Consider the following 19,692-nt stretch of genomic DNA (forward strand, 5'->3'; position numbering starts at 1 on the left):
CTCAGTGGAACTCTGCCTTAAAAAACAAACAGAAGTCTTTCTCACCATCCACCCTCCTTTTGTTTTTTTTCTATTACACCTCCCTCAGCCGATTTTTAATGAGCATCTACGATCCAGGTATTGGGAGAGGTGCTGGCAACATGGGACTCTCCCTGGAGGTCCTACCTCACGCACTCACGTCAGCACGTATGCATGACTGTGTCTTACCTGGGTGTGTGTGCTGTGTGGGCCACTCTCCCCTCCTCTTTCCAGGCCCTCACAGAGCCTGTTGCTGACCGGTGGCTGCAGCCCCTGCCTCAAGGGCCGGGCGATGGACAGAGACCGCTTTTGTTTTGTCACCCTGTCCTCAGTCTGCCTTCTAGCTTTACTGTCCTCCTTGATGGCTGAGTCAGGCTGCACTTTCTGGAGAGCCAACATCTCTAGTTTGGCTCGAATTGTAACTGACACACACACACACAATTTTTATCTTTTGTAGACTCTGTGTTTGCAAATTTGGCTTGCTGCTAAAATTTACTTGTTGTCAAATTAATACTCAAGTGCTTTTGTGGTCATTGGCAGACACGTGGGGGCAGAGAACTGAGTCTCCCAGGCGCACACGCCTGCAGAGGCCAAGCCAGGTGACTTCACCTTAGTCTCAGCTCTTGTGCTGTGAACAAGCGTCCTCGTAGTCTATTAGTCACTTTTTCTTTTGCATCTTTGTGCTTTTGATGATGATGTGTTGGCTGCACCCCAAGCATAGTGAGGAAGTGCTGTCAAGTGTCCCTGAAGGCAAGAGAGTGTGTGATATGCCACGCGGGAAAGTCCAGGTGTTAGGTGAGCTGCATCAGACATGAGCTAGAGTTGTCAGCCAGGAGTTTAACGTGAATGAATCAACAGTATATATCAAATAAGGTATATTACACAGAATACAGTGTATTCATCAATTGACACTGGTGGCAACTTCAACCTGTGTTTCCCGAGGAGCCATGGTTTCTACTCAGTATTTATTCAGTGTTCACGGCAACTTTATCGAATGCAATTACTGTGAATTGCAAGTAAGGACTGAATATATATGTGATTTCCCCTTTTCATTCCCCCCAGCCCCCAATTTCTCCTCCTTTGCATCATCCAAATTCTATTTGGCATTTTTCCATTTTAGCCTAGTTCAAATAGTTGTTCTAGAATCCTTTTGTAGCTTTTATCTCTGTGTGAAATCTTGATCCGAAAGGAAAAGCTGTGTCAGTGGTGGAGCCTTCTCTGTGGCAAGCACCCCATCTTTGACACAGAGGTACGGCGATAAGTGCTATTGTTATAGAGCAGCCCCAATATTGAACGGGTTCCTGGCTGTGGGTCCTCACCCGCGCGCTTAAAAGGGACTTATTAATACTCCACTACAGGCACACACAAAAGGTTAATAAAAGGTTTATTTACAAGGGAAAAGGAAATAAGGAAAATGTACAACTCAGGGAGAAAATAGGGAAATAAAGTCTTTAATGCGTCCTACCCTATCCGACGACCTGGAAACCCAAAGGCACTCTCAGAGCTGGCCGGACGCTGCGAGCTGGCGGAGAGCCAAAATGGGGATCCCCCAAAGCCCACGTGTCTGCCTTTTATATCCACCTGGCTGCTTAACCCCACCCTCAGGTCCCAGTCACCTTCCCTTTGGTGGTGATGGGATTTGGAGTTCCCAGTGTCTTTGGCTTTGGCCTGGGGTGGGGGTGGAGTCCACAAAGGCTGTATGGAATTAGCTTTAGGACATCCTTTTCCCCCTAACACTATCAAGTCCTTGCTTTCAGGGAGCCTACTCAACCACTCATGGATGGCTTCTCTATCTTGTCTTCTTCCTCCCTCTGCCTCTTTGGTGAGGTCACAGTGAAGCTGTGTGCTGCCTGAGCCCCAAGATCACAGAGATGGGTGAGAAATGCCCTCTTGTTTGCTAGCCCCAAGGTTCTTGGGGTCTTGTGAATTAAGGGTCTTATGGAATACAGAGAAAAATGCAGTTTGGTGAGGACCCAAGAACATGAGGAATGTTCTGGCTTTCCCTAAGTTTCCCCAGCTGATGTTTGTAGGAGGAGCTGCCATGTGAAGGGAAGTAAGAAATGAGGCAGATGTCCAGTGACTTAAAATTTAAAGTGCTTAAAGACAATAGACTAAATGAAGAGGGGGAGGGCCTGCATGGGGCATCCTGTGGGCACCAGTGAATGAATTACTGAGAAGTCAGTGTTGCAGGAGAGAACTTTGTCCAGGGCAGCTTGACAACCGACCTCACTCCACAGCTGCTCAAGGATGTGAATGGAAGAGCGGGTGGGGCGGGAGGAGAATGGATAGGCTGAGAGTAGTGTTACGAAGCTTTGTTAGAGGCCAGAATATTTGGAGAATGAATGTCACTGGAGTCGTCAAGAAAGCTGCAAGATATGCTGAAGACCTTTATGTATTTTTGGTCAGTGTTCTAATTCTTTAGGAATCTGATCATCTAATCAGGGCTCGTTTGCATAAATTCCCTCGCAGCAACCCCCTGTGACCCTCTATGCTATGGCAGAACAGGGTCCATGGAGAGGATGGCCAGGGGCTACCCACACTTCCAAACCCCCCATTTCTTTTTTTTTTAAAGATTTATTTATCTTTATACAAGAAGCGGGGTACAGGCCAGATGCACGGAGGGTGAGTGGGTTCACCAGAAACAGAGCAGGGAACAGAACAGGCAGACTGACAAAATACACTGCTGAGAGGAGCAGCGGGCAAGGCAGGAGAGGTCTGCCACGCAATGTGGACCCTTGCCGGCCAAACAGCCGGGATAAAACCAGCACTGCAGAGGCTACGGGCAGCTTCATAGTGCGGCGCTCAACCGCCTGCACCACCAGGGGACTCCCCAAACCCCCCACTTCTACCCCAATACTTGTCCTAGAGGAGTCCTTCCAGGGGCCTTTGTTTTACCCCCTGAGGTTTGGGGGCCCAGTTCAGACCGCTGCTCCGGCTTGGATTAGATGTAGTAGATTCACAATGAGCACCATGTTATGTAAGAATACCAGAGCATGGAGTATCAAACAGATCTCAACTCTAATCCTAGCTTTCACACACATTAGCTGTTTTGACATTAAGCAAGTTATATAACTCCCCAGTGCCTTTTCATATCACTTATGAAATAGGGGTAATTCTCTTCCCGAAAGGCTCCTGTGAGCCTTGAGAGGACATGTGAGGTGCTGGTATAGGAGGCGCTCGCTAAGCCACAGCTGTTATTGTTCCTTTGTTGTGACTTATTTCTGAGAACAGACAATCCTTCCCTCTCCTCTAACATGGAACCAGGAGTGGGTGTGACCAGGTGTGTTGGCAGCGGTCTCTGAGAAAAGGTGCCTGAACAGAAGTACTTAAATATCATGTATGAGAAAGGCAGAGCTGGGCCAGGGGCTCTGAGAGATCCCCCCACATTACTCAGAGTTCCCCAGTCACTGGCTGGTGCTCAGAGCATCTGGACCATGGTCTGGTCGATGGCCACTGTAACTTGCCCAAAGACCAACAGCACATAAAGTAACCGTGTGTTTAGAACTCTGCCTGCAGGGCCTACCCCGGGCACACAGGGAGGTGTGAGATGTAGACATGGGGCTTGCTTCCAGGTCTCATGTCCTCCCTCCCGGGGATGGTTAAATAGCGCCTTCTTCAGCCGCCCTTCAGCACTCTTCCCCGACCTTCCCTGCTGGCTTCTCTCCTTCCTGCTTCTAATGCTTCCTTTGTGCCAGCTCCTGTTTCCTTTATTTAATGCTAACAACAATCCCTTGGTAGGGCTGTTTGCATTTTATAGACTTGGGAACTGTGGCAGCAAGGAGAGTTTGAGTAACTTAATCAAGGCTGTGCACTAGGATTTAAACCCCAAGCAGATCAATCTAATCAAATCCTATATTTCATTTTAAATTTTTAAATAAAGTGGGTGGTGGGGCCTCCCCTGGTGGCACAGTGGTTGAGCGCTGGGCTGCGAAGCTGCCTACAGCCTCTGCCGCGCTGGTTCGATCCCTGGCCACCAGGCGAGGGTCCCACATGGCGCGCAGACCTCTCCTGCCGCACCCGCTCCCTTTAGCAGTGTATGTCGTTGGTCTGCCTGTTCTGTTCCTCGCTCTGGCTCTGGTGAATTCTCTAACCCTCCCGCGCTTCTGACTGTACCCAGTGCTTGTATAAATAAATAAATCTTAAAAAAATAAAAAAATAAAAAATAAAATAAAGTGGGTGGTGGCTTGTTCTTTTGAGAAATGCGTGTGTGTGCTTTAAGAAAAGACGCGAACATTTCAATAGCGCCTGTGAGGGAAAGGTCTCAGTCCCATTCTCAGGCTCCTGCCTCCTCCCCAAAGTCATTGCTGTTACCAGCTCACGGCGTTTGCTTCCAGATCCTTTACAGACATGTGTGGCCACATGTCTGTGTGTCTGTACACTCACCTCTGCCTTTGGCTTTTATTGACCTAGGAGCGTTTCTGCAAGCATGTTGCGTTTCAACATTTCTCCTCTGTCGTTTCCATGGCCAGCTTGTGTGATATGAGACTTCAGGTGAACCCGTTCTCAGTTGAGGAGCATGCAGGTTCCCTTTTGCTCCTCCAGTAACTGCCTTTGTGCGTGTGTCCCTGGGCCCATGGAGGACCCACCCACAGGATGTGTTCCTGGAAGTGAATTCACTGAGAAAGACTCTGGATTTTGCATATTGGTGGATATTGCCAAACAGCCCTCAAAAAAAGAAACCTGTGTTCTTTGCTACAATGTTTATCTGTTTTCCTTTAAAGTTGTTTTTCAAACTTTCCTGCTGAGACCCCTTGGTGTGTCACATACAAATGTGGCCTGTGGGTCCCCCATCAGACACAGAGGGCTTTTGTGTCGGGAAAGCCACCAGGCTCCTGGAGCCTCAGCAGGTTCTGGAAACTGTAGACTCAGAGCTCAGTGGAGGCAAAGTCCAGAGCTGGCACTGGGCCCCAGCCTTGGGTCATATAAGGTATGTCTCTGCTGGCAGGGGCTCTCTACTCAGAGAGACCCTGCTGTCCCAGACCCGGACCTCTGTCCCTGGGCATTTGATGCTTTTGTGAGCTGCTATCTCTCATGTTTTGATGAATTGGTCTCTGGCACAAGAATCGGTCAATGTCCTCTCTCACCCCTGGCTTTCTAGAAACTGCATCTATATTTAGCCTGGTTGCACCACTCCTACCCCTTTTCCTGAGCTGAGGTATAATTGCCAACCATCCAGAGGATGACAGGGTCCAGGCTTGGCGAGTAGCTGTGGTAACAGGCTCCCATGGAAACCCGAGGCTCTTGTTTCTCAAACCAAACCAGCTTACAGGCAATTATTGTTGGGAGAAAGGCAGGGCAGGGCGTGGCTCCGCAGGACAAAGTACAAAGCTGGGGCCAGTCTGGCTGCCCTGACTCCTTGTGGTCAGAGGCTAGATGACAGCCGCGTGTGTGGAAGTGCCCTCGGCGGCAGGAGGGAAAGATCTGGGCCTCAGAGTCCACAGGCCCTGTGGCTGGCAACTACCTGTGCCAGACCACACACACCTGAAATCCATCTCCCAGATCTGGGCTCCAGGAAGGACCAGGGGTGGCCTATTGGAACTGGCGAGGGGGTATCCATCCCCTGGACACTGACCCACACCCCAGAGTGTGATGATGCTCTTTATGATGTGTGACCCCATCTTCCCAGTTACATTCAATTCCAGAGTCTTTCTCCTGATTCTATACTTAAAGGAGCCAGGGAGAGCTAGCTGCTTTTAATAATAATAATTTTATAGTATCATGTTAATAGGCTGCTTCCTGCATTACTCAAATCATGTGGAGACATACTACAAGGTTGCGCTTTGGGACAAGGTGTGGCCAAAGGTAAAAAGCACAGGACTTGTAACTCCTTCCTTCTTTCCTCCTTTCTTCCCTCCCTCCCTCCCTTCCTTCCAGAATTATGGACATTCTGGATCCTGACCACAAAGTGGGAATGAAGTAACAGTGGGGAACAGTCCCATGTCCTGGAATACACTGATATTCCCTGTGGTGATGAGACAACTCCATTTCAAGTCGCCCTAACAGTCGCCCTAACCAAATATTTCCATGTTCCCCTGTCCCTCCAGCAAGCCACAGCAGAAGCTCAGGGGGAAAGGTTTCCTATTCCATAAATGTCGGCAGCAACCTGGTCTATAGTCTCTCCCTGGGGAGACCCTGTAGGGGCAGGGTTTGGTGGGCTGGACCCCCACAGCCTGGCGCTATTCCACCTCCCTGCAGAGCCCTGCCCGCTGGTGGGCCTCCTGGGTAACCAGGATAGTGGCAGGAGGGCCCCGGGGAACCCAGTCCAATTGAGCAGCAGTGCCTTGGCAGCTCCTTGGCTGCATCTCTGTGGTGTTAGCACTTTGAGTTTCAGGGATAAAAATAGTATTTTCAATCCAGGAAGCTAAAAGCTAAGCTTCTCATCCCTAAGATTTCCAACTTGGGAGTCTTCACATCTTATTGAATTGCCTCCTGATGAGTGTCCTCACCTCAGTGGTCCCGTCTGTGAAATGGGGCTCCACTAAAGGTCTCTGGGCGTCCTTGGGATCTGAGTGTCTCACTGCTGGTGGTCGCCCGCAGAACTGATCTTCTGGCCTCCTCCCCCATCCCCAGTTCAAGTCAGTTTGGTCCCCATTTGTCCATTTGCTAAAGCAGGATTGTTGATGGTAGAGTGTTTGCCCTAACTGCCCGTGTGCCTTCCAGAGGTGAGCAGTGAGATGTCTCAAAGGTGAGAAGGTGAGCAGTGAGTCACAGCGTGACAGCTGGAGAAGGTGCTCTCACCAGCTGATCTCCGGGACAGAGAAATGGTTGAGTCTGGCCTCTGTCTTGGAGGGCATCTCCATGTCTCTTTGGAAGATGCTGCTACTCACAGTGATTCTGCCACCATCTTTCCCCAGAGAAGTTCTCTCACCTGTCCTGGGGCAAAAATGTGGAAACACAGGGAAGAGTTAGAGGAACCTCCAGAACACAGATGATGAGAAGCCCCCAGGGAGCTGTCCTTTATGCAGCCTCAGCAAATCCCAGGTGGTGTGGCTGGCAGCTGGAGAAAAAACTGGAATTAGGAAAATGAGTCCACGCTTGCACACACTCACTTTTGCACAGGATGCCAGGGGTATGCTGGTTTGTTAGCAAATATCCCTGTGGCAATTTTCTTCTTATAGAACACTTTCTTTCTCTACTTTTTGGAAAGTCAAGGCCAGACCTCAGGGCACCTCCCCACCCCTGCTCATCTGGCCTCTTCTCTTTTTGGACAGTCTCTTGGAGACAGAGCTGGTGCGAGCAAGGTCTGCTAGGTCTGCACCGCTCGGCCCAGCCCTTCCCCCCCTCCAGGCCCCTGTGAGTGTGTCTGTCCCTGGATCAGGGAGGCTCCAGTCACACATCTCTGGACTTGAGAACACTTAAAGCTGAGACTGACATCCTCTCATCTCATGGTGCCTCCCCAAAAACGATGAGGACAACTCTGCAGATTTCAGTATTTAAAAAAAGGAAGAAGACACACAAATTCATTCATATATTCCCTACCTAATTTATTTTTTATTTTTTAAAGATTTATTTATTATTTATACAAGCACTGGGTACAGTCAGACGTGCGGGAGGGTGAGAGAATTCACCAGAGCCAGAGCGGGGAGCAGAGCAGGCAGACTGACAAAGTACACTGCTGAGGGGAGCAGCGGGTGACAGGAGAGGTCTGTGCGCCATGTGGGACCCTCCCCTGCAGCCGGGGATGGAGGCTACAGAGGCTGCGGGCAGCTTCGCAACCCAGCGCTCAACCGCTGTGCCATGGGGGAGGCCCTCCCTACCTAATTTAAAAGAGAGGGGGAAGGAATAGAGTACTGTAAAAGAGCAGGAAAGCTTTGGGTGCCAGCATAGGCAATGACAGGGCACAGTTGCTGCACACAGCCTGGGTGGAAGGCGGCTACTGAGAGTGGCCCAGCTACGATGGTCCCCAGTCCTCTGGGGAAGAAGTGGAAGTCTGGGGACCCAATGAGCAGGTCTCCCTGGCCACAGTCCCTGCAAGGTGTTCTCCCGAAGCCTGGGCTGAGAAGCTGGGACATCAGCGACTCAGTGCAGGGCCTGTACTCTTTTGGCAGGAGAAGCATGAAGCGGAAGGCGCTGTTCACCTGTCCCTTCAACGGAGATTGCCGCATCACCAAGGACAACCGGCGCCACTGCCAGGCCTGCCGGCTCAAGCGCTGTGTGGACATCGGCATGATGAAGGAGTGTGAGTGTTGGGGCCCAGGGCTGGGTGCTGCTGTGCAGGTTTGGCCCGACGCCTGCCAGCCCTTCCTCAGTAGTGCATGGCATCAGGGGCCAGGAACTAGGGTCTAAGTGGGGCCAGAAGCATGGGCCAGGGTTGCTGGATCTCAGGAGTCAAAGACACCAGGGGTCCCACAAGCCCCTCTAGGGTCTGTATGTATCTTAGAGGCCTTTGAGGAGGCAAAAACATGGTGCAGTCTCATGAAACCCCCAGGGCAGCCTTCCAAGATGTTATCACACCTCCTCTATCCTGTTCCCTGGGTCTGTGGGGGAAAGGATGAGGCTCAAGATTTCGGGACAGAGAGCTGCTTGGAGGAAAGACAGGAGGGGCTGGAGAATAAATATTCTGAGCCTGGCTAGCATCCCTTTCTGTGCCACCCCAGCCTTCCAATCTTCCAGCCCCCAAAACAGATCTGAGGGCTGTGCCCAGGGAGGCCAGGTAGGAAGAGTCTGTGAAGGGAAGCATGACTCCCAGGAGACCCTCTAGAGCCAATGGAGAAACAGCAGCAATGCTGTGACACTTCCTTTCCAGCTCTGGGGTTGGAGGAGAGGTCCAGGGGGGCAGGTGTATATTTTCCGACTCACTATTGAAAACAATCCCTGGACTTTGCATCTGAACTCTAGTACCAGTTATTTGATAACTAGAGTAGTCATCGAATTCAGAAGGCCCTGGGCGGGACTGGCTGGGCCCTCCCTGGGTGGAAGCAAGGGCCCTAGGCCAGCCCAGGCTTGGGTGCCCTCCACATCAGTCCCTGCTTTGCCCCTGGCTCACTGCAGTCTGTACCCTGACCCCGCTCTGACCCTGGGGTGGGGCTTAGGCCCTACTATGTTATGGACCTGAAGAGGGTACTCAGATGCAGGGCCATTTTGGAGAGAGGCAGAGGAGGGGAGAAAAAGCAGTTCCAGAAGATGTGTCCAGAAAAAGGGGAAAGTCACAGAACAAGGTTTAGGGGAGAAGAAGGCTTTTCCTTAGTGGGGGAAAAATTGCTGCTGTTGGGAAACAGAAGCAGAGCAGAGGCTGTCACCTGGGCCTCCTCCTCGGATCTGGACAGCCTCCCCTTTCATGGGTCATAGCCCCTCACTCCTGATTCCTGCTCCCCAGCCAACACTGGCAGTCATGGAAGAAGTTTCCAGTCTGTAGTTCCTCCTCGCCCCTATGGGGCATGCAGGCTTGGGCACGCTGGCGGCTCCTAGCCCAGTCCCCTGCCCCGCCCTGCCTCCTGTGTTTATCCTGGAGCAGTGAAGGCCTGGGTGCCTCATGGGGCTGCTCACACATTGGCTTCTCACACGCTGGGACTTGCTCTGTGCGAAGCACCAGGGTGGACACAAACAAAATGCAGCTCGCACAGCTCCTGTCCCTCCTCCCTCAGAGCAGCAGCCCCACAGGAGCCTGGATGCCAAGGCTCAGCCAAGAATATATGGCTCAGAGTGACACCACTGGGCTTCAGCTGGGCTCTGCCATAGGCATGTGGGGAAGGGCCAGCTCCGCTGATGTCCCAGAGATTCCCTGCCTGTGATTCAGTAGGATGGAGATATCTCATTAATTGAGAATAAGGATGAACACTTAGCAACTATCTGAGACCCAGAAAGATGAAAATGTCAGGGTTGGAGTCATAAAACAAGTTGTATTCCAATGCGACGTCCCCTCCTAGATCCCCCCAGATCCCCACAGAGGTCACTGCATCCATGGTGACGAGATAGCCATGAGTGAGTTAGGGGACCCTTCCCCTGGGACACCATGTGGGGCGGGAGGAGTAAGGGGGAACAATCCAGAAATGGATGCCGCCTCCAGCACCCAGTCGGCTTTGAGCCTCAGCTACCCTGGCCCTAGCCTTCGTCCTCCCCCAGCCCTGTGCCACCTGTCCTGCTTTGCCCAGGATAGCCTGTGCCTATTGTTCTTGTGACGCCCATGCAAGAGCTGCACAGAGTTAGGCCTGGACTGGTGGGGATGAGTTCTCAGGGCCTGAGCCCCTGACGTAGGAACCTTGGGTGGGCGCCAGACTCATCTTTCCCTACTGAAGGGAAGGTTCTGCAGGAAGAGCTGTAGTCCCCTGCTTCAACTTAGCCCTGCTTGGGAAGCCTGGCAGTGTTCTGGGCCTGGAGTTGCCAGCGCAGAACCCTGGGAGAGCTAGTCACATCTCACCTGTGCTGGCTGCTGTCCCCACGGTCTATCCTTCCAGAGACAATTGAGTGTCAACATTTGTAAAACCACAAGACGCCCCAGGGCTCCCTATGAAGGGAGGTGAGAACCCAGGGTATTAGCTCCCTTTATGCTGCTTTCTATCTCTACATCTGCCACTGGCTGATAGATCAGGAGCTGCTCCCAAACCTGATATGTCTGTGTCATTCATTTGGAAAAAAATGTATCTCTACTTCCATGATACGCTTAGGCCAGCAGGGCCAACCTGAAATGTTGTTAAGTTGTTTGCATTTTTAGATCTTGGCTTCCTAACTCCATTCTAGATTTCATGGGACAGGGACATTTTGCACAGAAATGACTTGCTCAAAGCCATTTATGCACTGAACAAAGAACTTCAAAGGAAGGCAGAAAAGCTACTGAGGGTTGATAGGGATTTCACAGTCCATGTCTACAGATCACGACCTTGTTCACTAAGAGTTCGTCAAATGTTCTTTCAGAATTTATTTGCTCTTATTGTAGGTCAGTGGTTTTTGACTCCAAAAGAGATGTCTTCCAACATGAAATTGATGTTCTTTTTAATAGCAATTCATTGATAAAATAATAAAAACATCTCCTATGAATTTGATAATCCCTTTAAACAAACTATTTATTTTATCAATCACAACAGCATCTGCATATGTGAGAGACTTAAAGGGCTGCAAGGCCCTATTTGGAGCCAGCAGTTGTTAGCATTTATTCCTCTAGTTCTGCACACAGGAGGCTGGTGGTTATTTGATACAAGAGAGATAGTGTTCCAGCATTAACATTGAACCTTCTCAACTCTGTCCTTTTAAAGTAAATCATTTGTAAACTTTGCTACTTCTGTGTTTCACACTCCTCAGTGGGATTGGGACACCTTGTGTGTCAGGACTCCACGGCTGAGAGGCAGTCTCACTGAGAAGTCAGAGCTGATAAGAATCAAAGGTGGGATGGGGGTAGTGGTTGCGATGGGCTGGATTCTAGAGCCGCACTGCGAGGCCTAGATACCAGCTTTACCACATGTCGGCTCTGTGGTTTTGAGCAAGTTGTATAACCTCTCTAAACCACAGCTCCCTCACTTGCAAAAGGGAGATAATAACATCTGCCTTAAGGGATTGTTACAAGGACAAAATAATTGAGTTAATATATGAAAAGCACTTAGCATAGTGGCCAGTACATAAAATAGTCTCTGACATCCATTTTTATTAACATGGCTTTTTAACACATAAACCTTGATCGCCAGGCTTTCCAGTTCCTAAGAGATTAAAAGTAACTCTCAGAAAAAAAAAAAAAAAAAAGTAACTCTCAGTGGAGAAAGAGTCAATCTCAGACACCAATCAGAACACACAGCATAACCGAAGGGAAGACAGAGTTATGAAAAGTAGCACAATAAATCTTAACAGGTTGAGTCATAGATACAGGCAACAGCTCTCTACAAGGTCACAGCCTTTTTCCTGAAAAGTCCATGAGTTGTTCAGAATGATGCCTCTGAATTATCAAGAAAAGGTTACTTGTTGTTACAAGTATCCCATTGCAAGATATTCTGTCCTGAAAATATTTCAATCACTATTATTTTTTTTAATATTTATTTTATTTATTAATGCATACAAGAGTTGGGGTATAGGCCAGAAGTGCGGGGATGAGAGGATTCACCAGAGACAGAGTAGGGAGCAGGACAGGCAGAGCTACTGAAATACACTGCTGAGGGGAGCAGCGGGTGAGACAGGAGAGGTCTGCTGTGCCATGTGGGTTAGCTCCCTGGCTGGGGATTGAACTTGTGCTGCAGTGGCTGTGGCTAGCTTGAAAGCACTGAGACTTAACCCCTGCGCCACTAGGGAGGCCCTCAATCACTATTAAGTGTAACAGCTAAGTAAGTCTTGCTCAGTCTGGCCTGCATGTGGTGTGTGCCTTCGCAACACTGCATTACACCAGCCTTGGTACACTTCTCACTGTCCACTCCCGAGCCCAAGGCATTGGTCAGCACCTCGTAGGCATGATCAGTGTTAGTGTGTTGGGTGTCCAATCTGTCAAGACTTTTGAGTTAGCACCATGACCAGGACACCCCCCTTAGCCAGCCTTTTTGGGGGAGACATGGGAATTGTAATGTGTGGTCCCTGCCCATAAGTAGCCTATAGTCTAGTAAAGGAGACCTTGAGTTCTTAGACTCCCTCCATATACAAGTATTTATTGGAAACCACACTAGCTATAAATATTACAGAGTGGAAGATAATTGCATGTCAGTGTGAGTGGGAAACTAGACATAGCACAGAAATAAGAAACGAGGGTTCCATGGCAATAGGGAAAGCTGTACACTGGCACTCAGATCAGAGAACCTGCATGGCTGTTGGGGAGAGAAGACTGAGATCAGGGGACATCAGCAGAGGTGGGAATCTGGTGGCAAAAAATGAACATACCATAGTCATGGGTCAGCACCCCCAAAATGAGTCAAGCAGACACCGTGTCTAGGGCTACTGGGAAATGAGCTTGGGAAGAAGCCAAGAGGTAGAAAGAAGTGAAATTGTGGAGAATCTTGACATGGGCTTGTCAAGACTTTGCTGGTTGTAGTAACTAGGAAAAATCCAGAAAAAGACTGTGCACAGGAGCGACCCCATAAAGTCACAAGGAATTATCAAAGCGCTTTTGGGTTGAGGAGCATGCCTGAGGGCACTGCAGCTCGGCTGACAGAGCCAGCCCCAGCCTAGGCTCATCACCAGCTCCGCCTGACCCTCAGATGAGCAGGAAAGACCAGACACCTAATCTTAGCTTCCCCAGGCAAGAGCCTTGTGCCCTGCCTTGAATGGGATGTTCCCTGCTCCTTCTTCTCCCACCCTACTTGACCTCTTAGGGTCTAAGCAGACACCCTCCGTGGGAGGAGGGTTGGCAGTTCCTTGGGCAGGTGAGTCAGTACCCTGGGCGTGGCCTCCTCCCAGGCTCCTCTTCACGGCTTACCTCAGCTGCGGAGGGAACACATCTTTTGCCTCAGGTTTTCCTTTCCCACTGTGCCCAAGGCAGTGTGGGCTTTCTTCCATCCTCCTCAGGCTCTCCCCCCTCCCCAATTTCTCTTGTCCCCTCTGAGGGACCGGGGTCTCCTTTAAGTACAGAACCCCCTTACTGCGGGGTTCTGGTTCCTTTCCCTACTCTTGTGAAACGCCCCAGTTCTGTGGGCAGCTGCCACGGCACCAACAAGTAGCTACAGGCTGCAGGCCCCAGTGCCCACTCCTGCCGTCAGCGCTCTGCAAGCCCTAGCCAGGAGGTCTGTTTGCCCGGCTGCTATGCCAGGCATACCTGCTCCTGACCCCACCCTCCCAGGCAGCTGCCCCAGAGCAGTGAGGCAAATCCCCCAAGTCCCTGATGAGCCTGAAGGTGGATTTGGGGCTCTCTCTCATCAGTCACCCCAACTAGCAGATGAAAAGAATATGCAGATTAGAGCAATGAGGAATTATGGGGGTGGGAAGGAGATTCAAGAGGACATAATAACTTCCTTGGGCAGAAATTTCAAGACTGGACAGACTGAGGAAGACCGGTCTTGCAGGGGACCCAAGAGGCAAAGTCTTCCAGCATTAGAGTGGATGAATGTTCCAATTCCATGTCTGAAAACGTGGACATGGGAATGGCCAGCAGGCGTCTCCTAGCTTCCTACTGTGACTGTTCACACAGTGGTGTTTCACCCTCTCTGCACCGGAATATCTCCCTCTGGATCATGGAATGTTGGGGGGGGGGTGTGCAGAATTGTGTTTAACTGTCTCTGCTCTGTCCTAGCGACATTCAGTGCTCAGGACAGCCGGTCAGCTCAGGAAGCTTTTATGATTCCAAATACAAACATACCCTTCATGGAGGCGGGAATGAAAAAGAAACCTTAGAAGACATTATATGGTCCAAACTTTTTGTTTTATAAATGAGAACAAAGGCCCAGAGAGTTGAAACAGTTTGCCCAGAGGACACAGCTTGTTCGGGAGAACCCAGAATCCTTAACCCCAGCCTACTCCGCCATCACCTCCTTTTCCCCCCACTCTCATACATTTGCACTTTCATAGAAACCCTCTCAACGAAAATCCAGATTTCCATCTCAGAGAGCTTGGAGTCTCCCGTGGCAGGAAAGGCCCTTGGAGGGAACACCAGTTCCCATCTTGTTCCCTTAGCACCTGGAGGGAGGCTTCCCCGAGGCGCTGCAGCCCAGCCCTCACTCACCTTCACCCTCCGTCTGCCCACAGTCATCCTCACCGACGAGGAGGTGCAGCGCAAGCGTGAGATGATCCTGAAACGGAAGGAGGAAGAGGCCTTGAAGGACAGCCTGCGGCCCAAGCTGTCGGAGGAGCAGCAGCGCATCATCGCCATCCTGCTGGAGGCTCACCACAAGACCTACGACCCCACCTACGCCGACTTCAGCCATTTCCGCGTATGTGCACCTGAGGGCTGGGAGGGTGCACCTGAGGGCTGGGAGGGTGAGCCGGACAACGAGGCCAGTGCAGCCACCGCAAAGGCAGTGGGATGGAGGGACCAGGCATCCTGGCCTGGAGCTGGGGAAGGGACAGAGGCCGGCCTGTCCTTTTGGCACTCGAGAGGCCTGTCAGGGCCCGGGTGGGAAGGTGGCCCTGAAATGGGCGCTCCTGATTCTCCACCTTTACCTTCCAGCCTCCTGTGCGCCTGGGGGAGGATGGAGGGAGCCACCCCGCAAAGCCATGCTCAAGTTACACGCCTAGCTTTTCTGGAGACTCATCCTCCTCCTGCTCAGACCACTACACGTCTCCAGGTAAGTGCTCCTCCCGGCAAGCCCAAGTGGAAGAGGAGCCCACTGCCGCCCGCACCTGTCCAGGCTGCAGACAATGGGTAGCACATTAGTTCTGCGTGATGCTCACGTCCCCAAACAAACTTTACCTTTTTTATTTTGACAATAGAGGGGTCACTACCCCAGGGCCTATGCTAGGAAGCAGGCCAAACCGGGGTTCTGACCCACAAGATCCTTCGAGCCAGACTTCTGTACCTGGCTCCCTCTCTGGGGTGACTGGTTCCTTTAAATGGTATTTTGAGTCTGGGGCCTTTGTGGTTTTTTGTTGTTTTTTTTTTTTCCAGTATTATTGAGATATAGTTAATATAAAACACTGTATCAGGTTAAGGTGTGACTGATAAATATTGCAAAATGGCAGTAAGTTTAGTTACTATACATCACCTTACATAATGACAATGATTTTTTTCCTTTGCAACAGAACTTGTTAAATCTAGTCTCTTAACACATTTCAGATAAACAAGAGAACATTTATCTATGAGTATCAGAGTCTTTGGAAGGTGAAATTTGGAGTGTAGGGAAAATGTGGGGTCCCATGGTACCCTAACTTGGTAAGCCCTGGGAGACCACCAAGGCCCTGAAGGACCTGTCACCTCCAGCATATCCTTGCTTTCCCTCTCCTGCCATCCTCTTCCCGCCTCACCCTCTGTTGCTCTGGCCATTCATCCCTTTACCTCTTTGCCAACACTTGCCCTCCACTTGGAACACACAGGAAGGCAGGGATGGGACAGCCTTCTCCCCTCTGGGGAACTATAACCCACGAATACATTTCCACCAGACTCACTGATGGTTCTGTGCCCAGATCCAGAACAGGTAAGAGGGTCCCGGTGCCAACTGCAGAGAAATGCAGTGGAGCCAGACATTGAGTCTGCCCAGCCAGGAGTGACAGGAGGGAGGTGGTCAGGAGCTAAGAGGTGCTGGGCCCTCTGAGTCCCTAGCCTTGTAGGAATCCCTCCCCTGTATGCGTTTCCTCTCTCCTGCTTCCTGCTCTTTTCACTTGCTGGCATGCTCATTTATATGAATGAGGGTCAATCTGCATGTTGTTTGCAGGTCTGTACTTCAGCTTTTAGAGTCATTCCATATTACTTAGGGGTTTTATTTTACTTAGAAAAGAAGCTTTACTTTATTTATTTACTTGCTTAGAAGAACTGGGGTGTGGGCCAGAGGTGAGGGGTGGGGAGTTGTTGAGAGGATTCACCAGAGACAGAGTGGGGAGCAGAACAGGCAGATTGACTGCAATACACTGCTGAGGGGAGCAACGGGCGAGACAGGAGAGCTCTGCTGTGCCATATATGGGTAGTTCCCTGGCTGGGGATCGAACTCAGGCCCTAGTGGTGATAGCATTGAGACTCAACCCCTAGGCCACCAGGGAAGTCCTTGGGAGTTTTAACACCCGAAGTATCAAATTAATTGACTTGAGGTGCTTCCCATCCCACTATTTATACTACAGTATATATCTTTTTTAATTCAAACTAGTTAACACTTACAATTTTTTAAAAATTTATACAAAAGTAATATATGTTCTAAATGTAGGCATTTAGAAAATGTAACAAATTATGTGTATGTGTGTGTATGTTGCATATATCATATATGTATATATATTTATGATCCTACTACCCAAAAGTAATCACCGTTAACACTGTGATATATCTCTTTCTCATCTTTTTTGTTAAACACATACTCACACAAATATTCAGAAATGGAATTGTATTATGGACAGTCTGGTAACTATTTTTTCTTTTCATAATAACAATATATAGTTGCATCATTTAATATGCATCTGGACTGTTGTTTTAAAAATACAATAACATTGTCTAAATCTCCTATCATTGGATATCTGGATTGCTTCCCAGTTTCCATTAAAGTTTGACAGTATGCTAGTGGCTAAATATTTATTCTTATACCAATTTTTTTCCTCATGATGAATTTATGGAAGTGGGATTACTGGTCAATGAATATACATAATTGTAGGGTTTTGGTCCCTCTCGTCAAGTAGCTGTCTTGATTACTTGCACAAATACATTCCTCCTTTAGTGTCCCACCACTGCATAAGGGTTGCCTAGTGCCCTACATCTTTACAAATACTGGAATCAACATTTAAATATATATTTTTTTGGTTTACAGGTAAAAAGTATAGATGCTCTTCTATTTGGCAGTTCTTTGATCATTGGTGAAGTTGAACATTTTTTTCTACAAGTTTATTTGTTCGAAATACATATTTTATTTGAGATCACTAAGAGCAGTAGTATATGGTCTGGAGGAAATCTCATTTCCTGGAGTTTCTCCAGTCTTTTATTTCACTCCCCACTGTGATGAAGGAAGAGCAAGGAGAATCCTATAAGGAAACCTGGACTGAAGGGTGACCTTCAGGGAGAGGGGTTCATGCAGGATTCCAGCTGACCCTGCACCAGAATGCAGGAGTCCTCACAGCGTCAAGCGAGAGGAATCCTGGTTCATGTATCCTTAAGTAGTTCCTTGTCTTCCCTCATACTCCCCAGACATGATGGAACCGACCAACTTCTCCAACCTGGATCTGAACGAAGAAGACTCAGATGATCCTTCTGTGACTCTGGACCTGTCCCAGCTCTCCATGTTGCCCCATCTAGCTGACCTGGTCAGCTACAGCATCCAAAAGGTCGTTGGCTTTGCCAAGATGATCCCAGGGTTCAGGTAAGAAGCTTCTGGCACAGAAGTCAGAGATCACTAATTTGCTGCTTCCCAAAAGAGAGACTCAGGCCCTTCCCCAGACCTCCTAAATCAGAATCCCTGGGGTAGGCCCAGGAATCTGTGTTTTAAGAAGTACAACCAATTCAACATTATAAGCCAGCATCGGGGAGTTTTCTGCCCCCCACACTTTCTGGATGACAGAATGGAATCCTAAAGAGATTCAGTGGTCATTCAGGATGATTTTCTAGTGCTGGAATGAGTGTGTAGGAGCCAGGTTTAGAACTCCAAGTTCACTGCTATGTCCACCCTTGCTGGCTTGGGTCTAATCCTCATGTTATCCCTTTAAATCAAATCTACGTTAATCTCCCTCACCCAATTCTGAAACCAGAATGAAGTGATAGAGAGGAGAAAAGTTTGGGCATGAAGACTTGTGAAAAATTTAGGAACTTTGAAGGGAGACAAGTTTACTGGCACATATGACCTGGGCACCCCTTATTCAAATTTCCATTTAAAAAAACACTTCCTAACAATACTAAGACCTTGTTGCCAAAGCAGATACATTTAAGAATGGAATAGAGATCCTTACTTACGGAATCATGTCTACAACTTTAATTCATTCATTCAAATGTCTTACTGTCTTGGTAATAACGTTATGAATACTGCTTACATTTAAATAGTCACACAGTATAAAAGTTCTTAAAGAACAGAGTATTGATGCTTTTAGCATCCATATAGTGGAAAGTAGTTACACCTAAATTCATATATATTTATATGCCATTCTTTCTAAAGGTCCATTTGGAACATGGCCATAAGATACAAATATAATGTGATTGAGAAAGATATAAATCAACATCAAGCACTATTATCATTTCAAATGGTACAGTCATTGCATTCATAGCAGCAGGCATGGAACGCTTCCTAGATGCTGGTGCTCGGGTTCAGTGCCAGAATCCTGAGGGCTGGAACATGATTTGGCATTGACCAGATCTTGATGGAAACTAATATGAGAAGCTGTGTATTGTTTTGTGACTGTCTCTGCTGTTTAGGGAAGCCATCAGTTACTGTTGAAATTACTGCGTTATCAGTTAGATGATGGTAATTCGCAGATCTAAACCCGGTACTTCCAGTTTGTTTCTGCCCTGAGACAGCCGGCAGTTTGTTTCATGCCTCTCACCAAGCCAAATACAAGGGGATCTCCCATACTTTTCCTGGAATTAATGTGAGAATTGAAAAGAGAAAAAGATCAAGCAGTGTTGAGACATTCTTCTTACATTCACATTTTGATTACAGCAAAAAAGGGGAAGGGTCACTCTGGCAATCAGGCAGGAACAAGCTACTGAGTGTCACCCACGAGCTCAGCATCATGCTGGGCCTGGGATTTACCCTCCAGAGCCTAAACTTGGAACTGACAACACATTCCACTTAGCACAAGTTCCAACTCCCTCCTCCACTCTTCATTACTGTTTGCAAACTTCTTATGTTCCAAAAAAATCTTGTTTTGTGTAAACAGCTAGAGAAAAAACACTAAAGTGCCAATGGATACACTGTAGCATCCAGATCTATCTCAGTTCCAGGGAGCAGGGGTCATCTACAGGGGGTTCACCCATCCTTGCCTGGTGGGAAATTAGACGAGAAGACCCGGGAGTCCCATCCAGATGCTAAGGTTTGATGACGGGGATTGCACACTTGGGAAAACTGTCCCAAAAGGAAAGTCATTTAGCCAGATTACCCAAGTGTGGCCCCATCTACTCTAACCTGAGCCCCTGTTTTTCTTCTCACCCTTGGCCGCTATCCCTTACACTTACCACATACACCCTGACACAAATAGGCTTACTCACACTTCACTTTCTCT

At 48.9% G+C, this 19,692-nt stretch overlaps 1 protein-coding gene across 1 annotated transcript in view; it reads left to right on the forward strand.

The window, feature by feature from the left end:
• Positions 1 to 19,692, forward strand: part of VDR (vitamin D receptor) — a 57,360-nt gene that overhangs the window by 23,323 nt on the left and 14,345 nt on the right. Inside the window, exons 4-7 of the mRNA XM_037514160.2 lie at positions 8,067 to 8,197; positions 14,602 to 14,786; positions 15,023 to 15,140; positions 17,672 to 17,843. Of these exons, the coding sequence (XP_037370057.1) occupies positions 8,067 to 8,197; positions 14,602 to 14,786; positions 15,023 to 15,140; positions 17,672 to 17,843 (606 nt within the window). The remainder of the gene's footprint in view (positions 1 to 8,066; positions 8,198 to 14,601; positions 14,787 to 15,022; positions 15,141 to 17,671; positions 17,844 to 19,692) is intronic.

The sequence above is a fragment of the Talpa occidentalis genome, unplaced genomic scaffold (assembly GCF_014898055.3).
Source record: "Talpa occidentalis isolate TD23 unplaced genomic scaffold, MPIMG_talOcc4v2.1 talOcc4.16, whole genome shotgun sequence".
Lineage (NCBI taxonomy): Eukaryota > Metazoa > Chordata > Mammalia > Eulipotyphla > Talpidae > Talpa > Talpa occidentalis.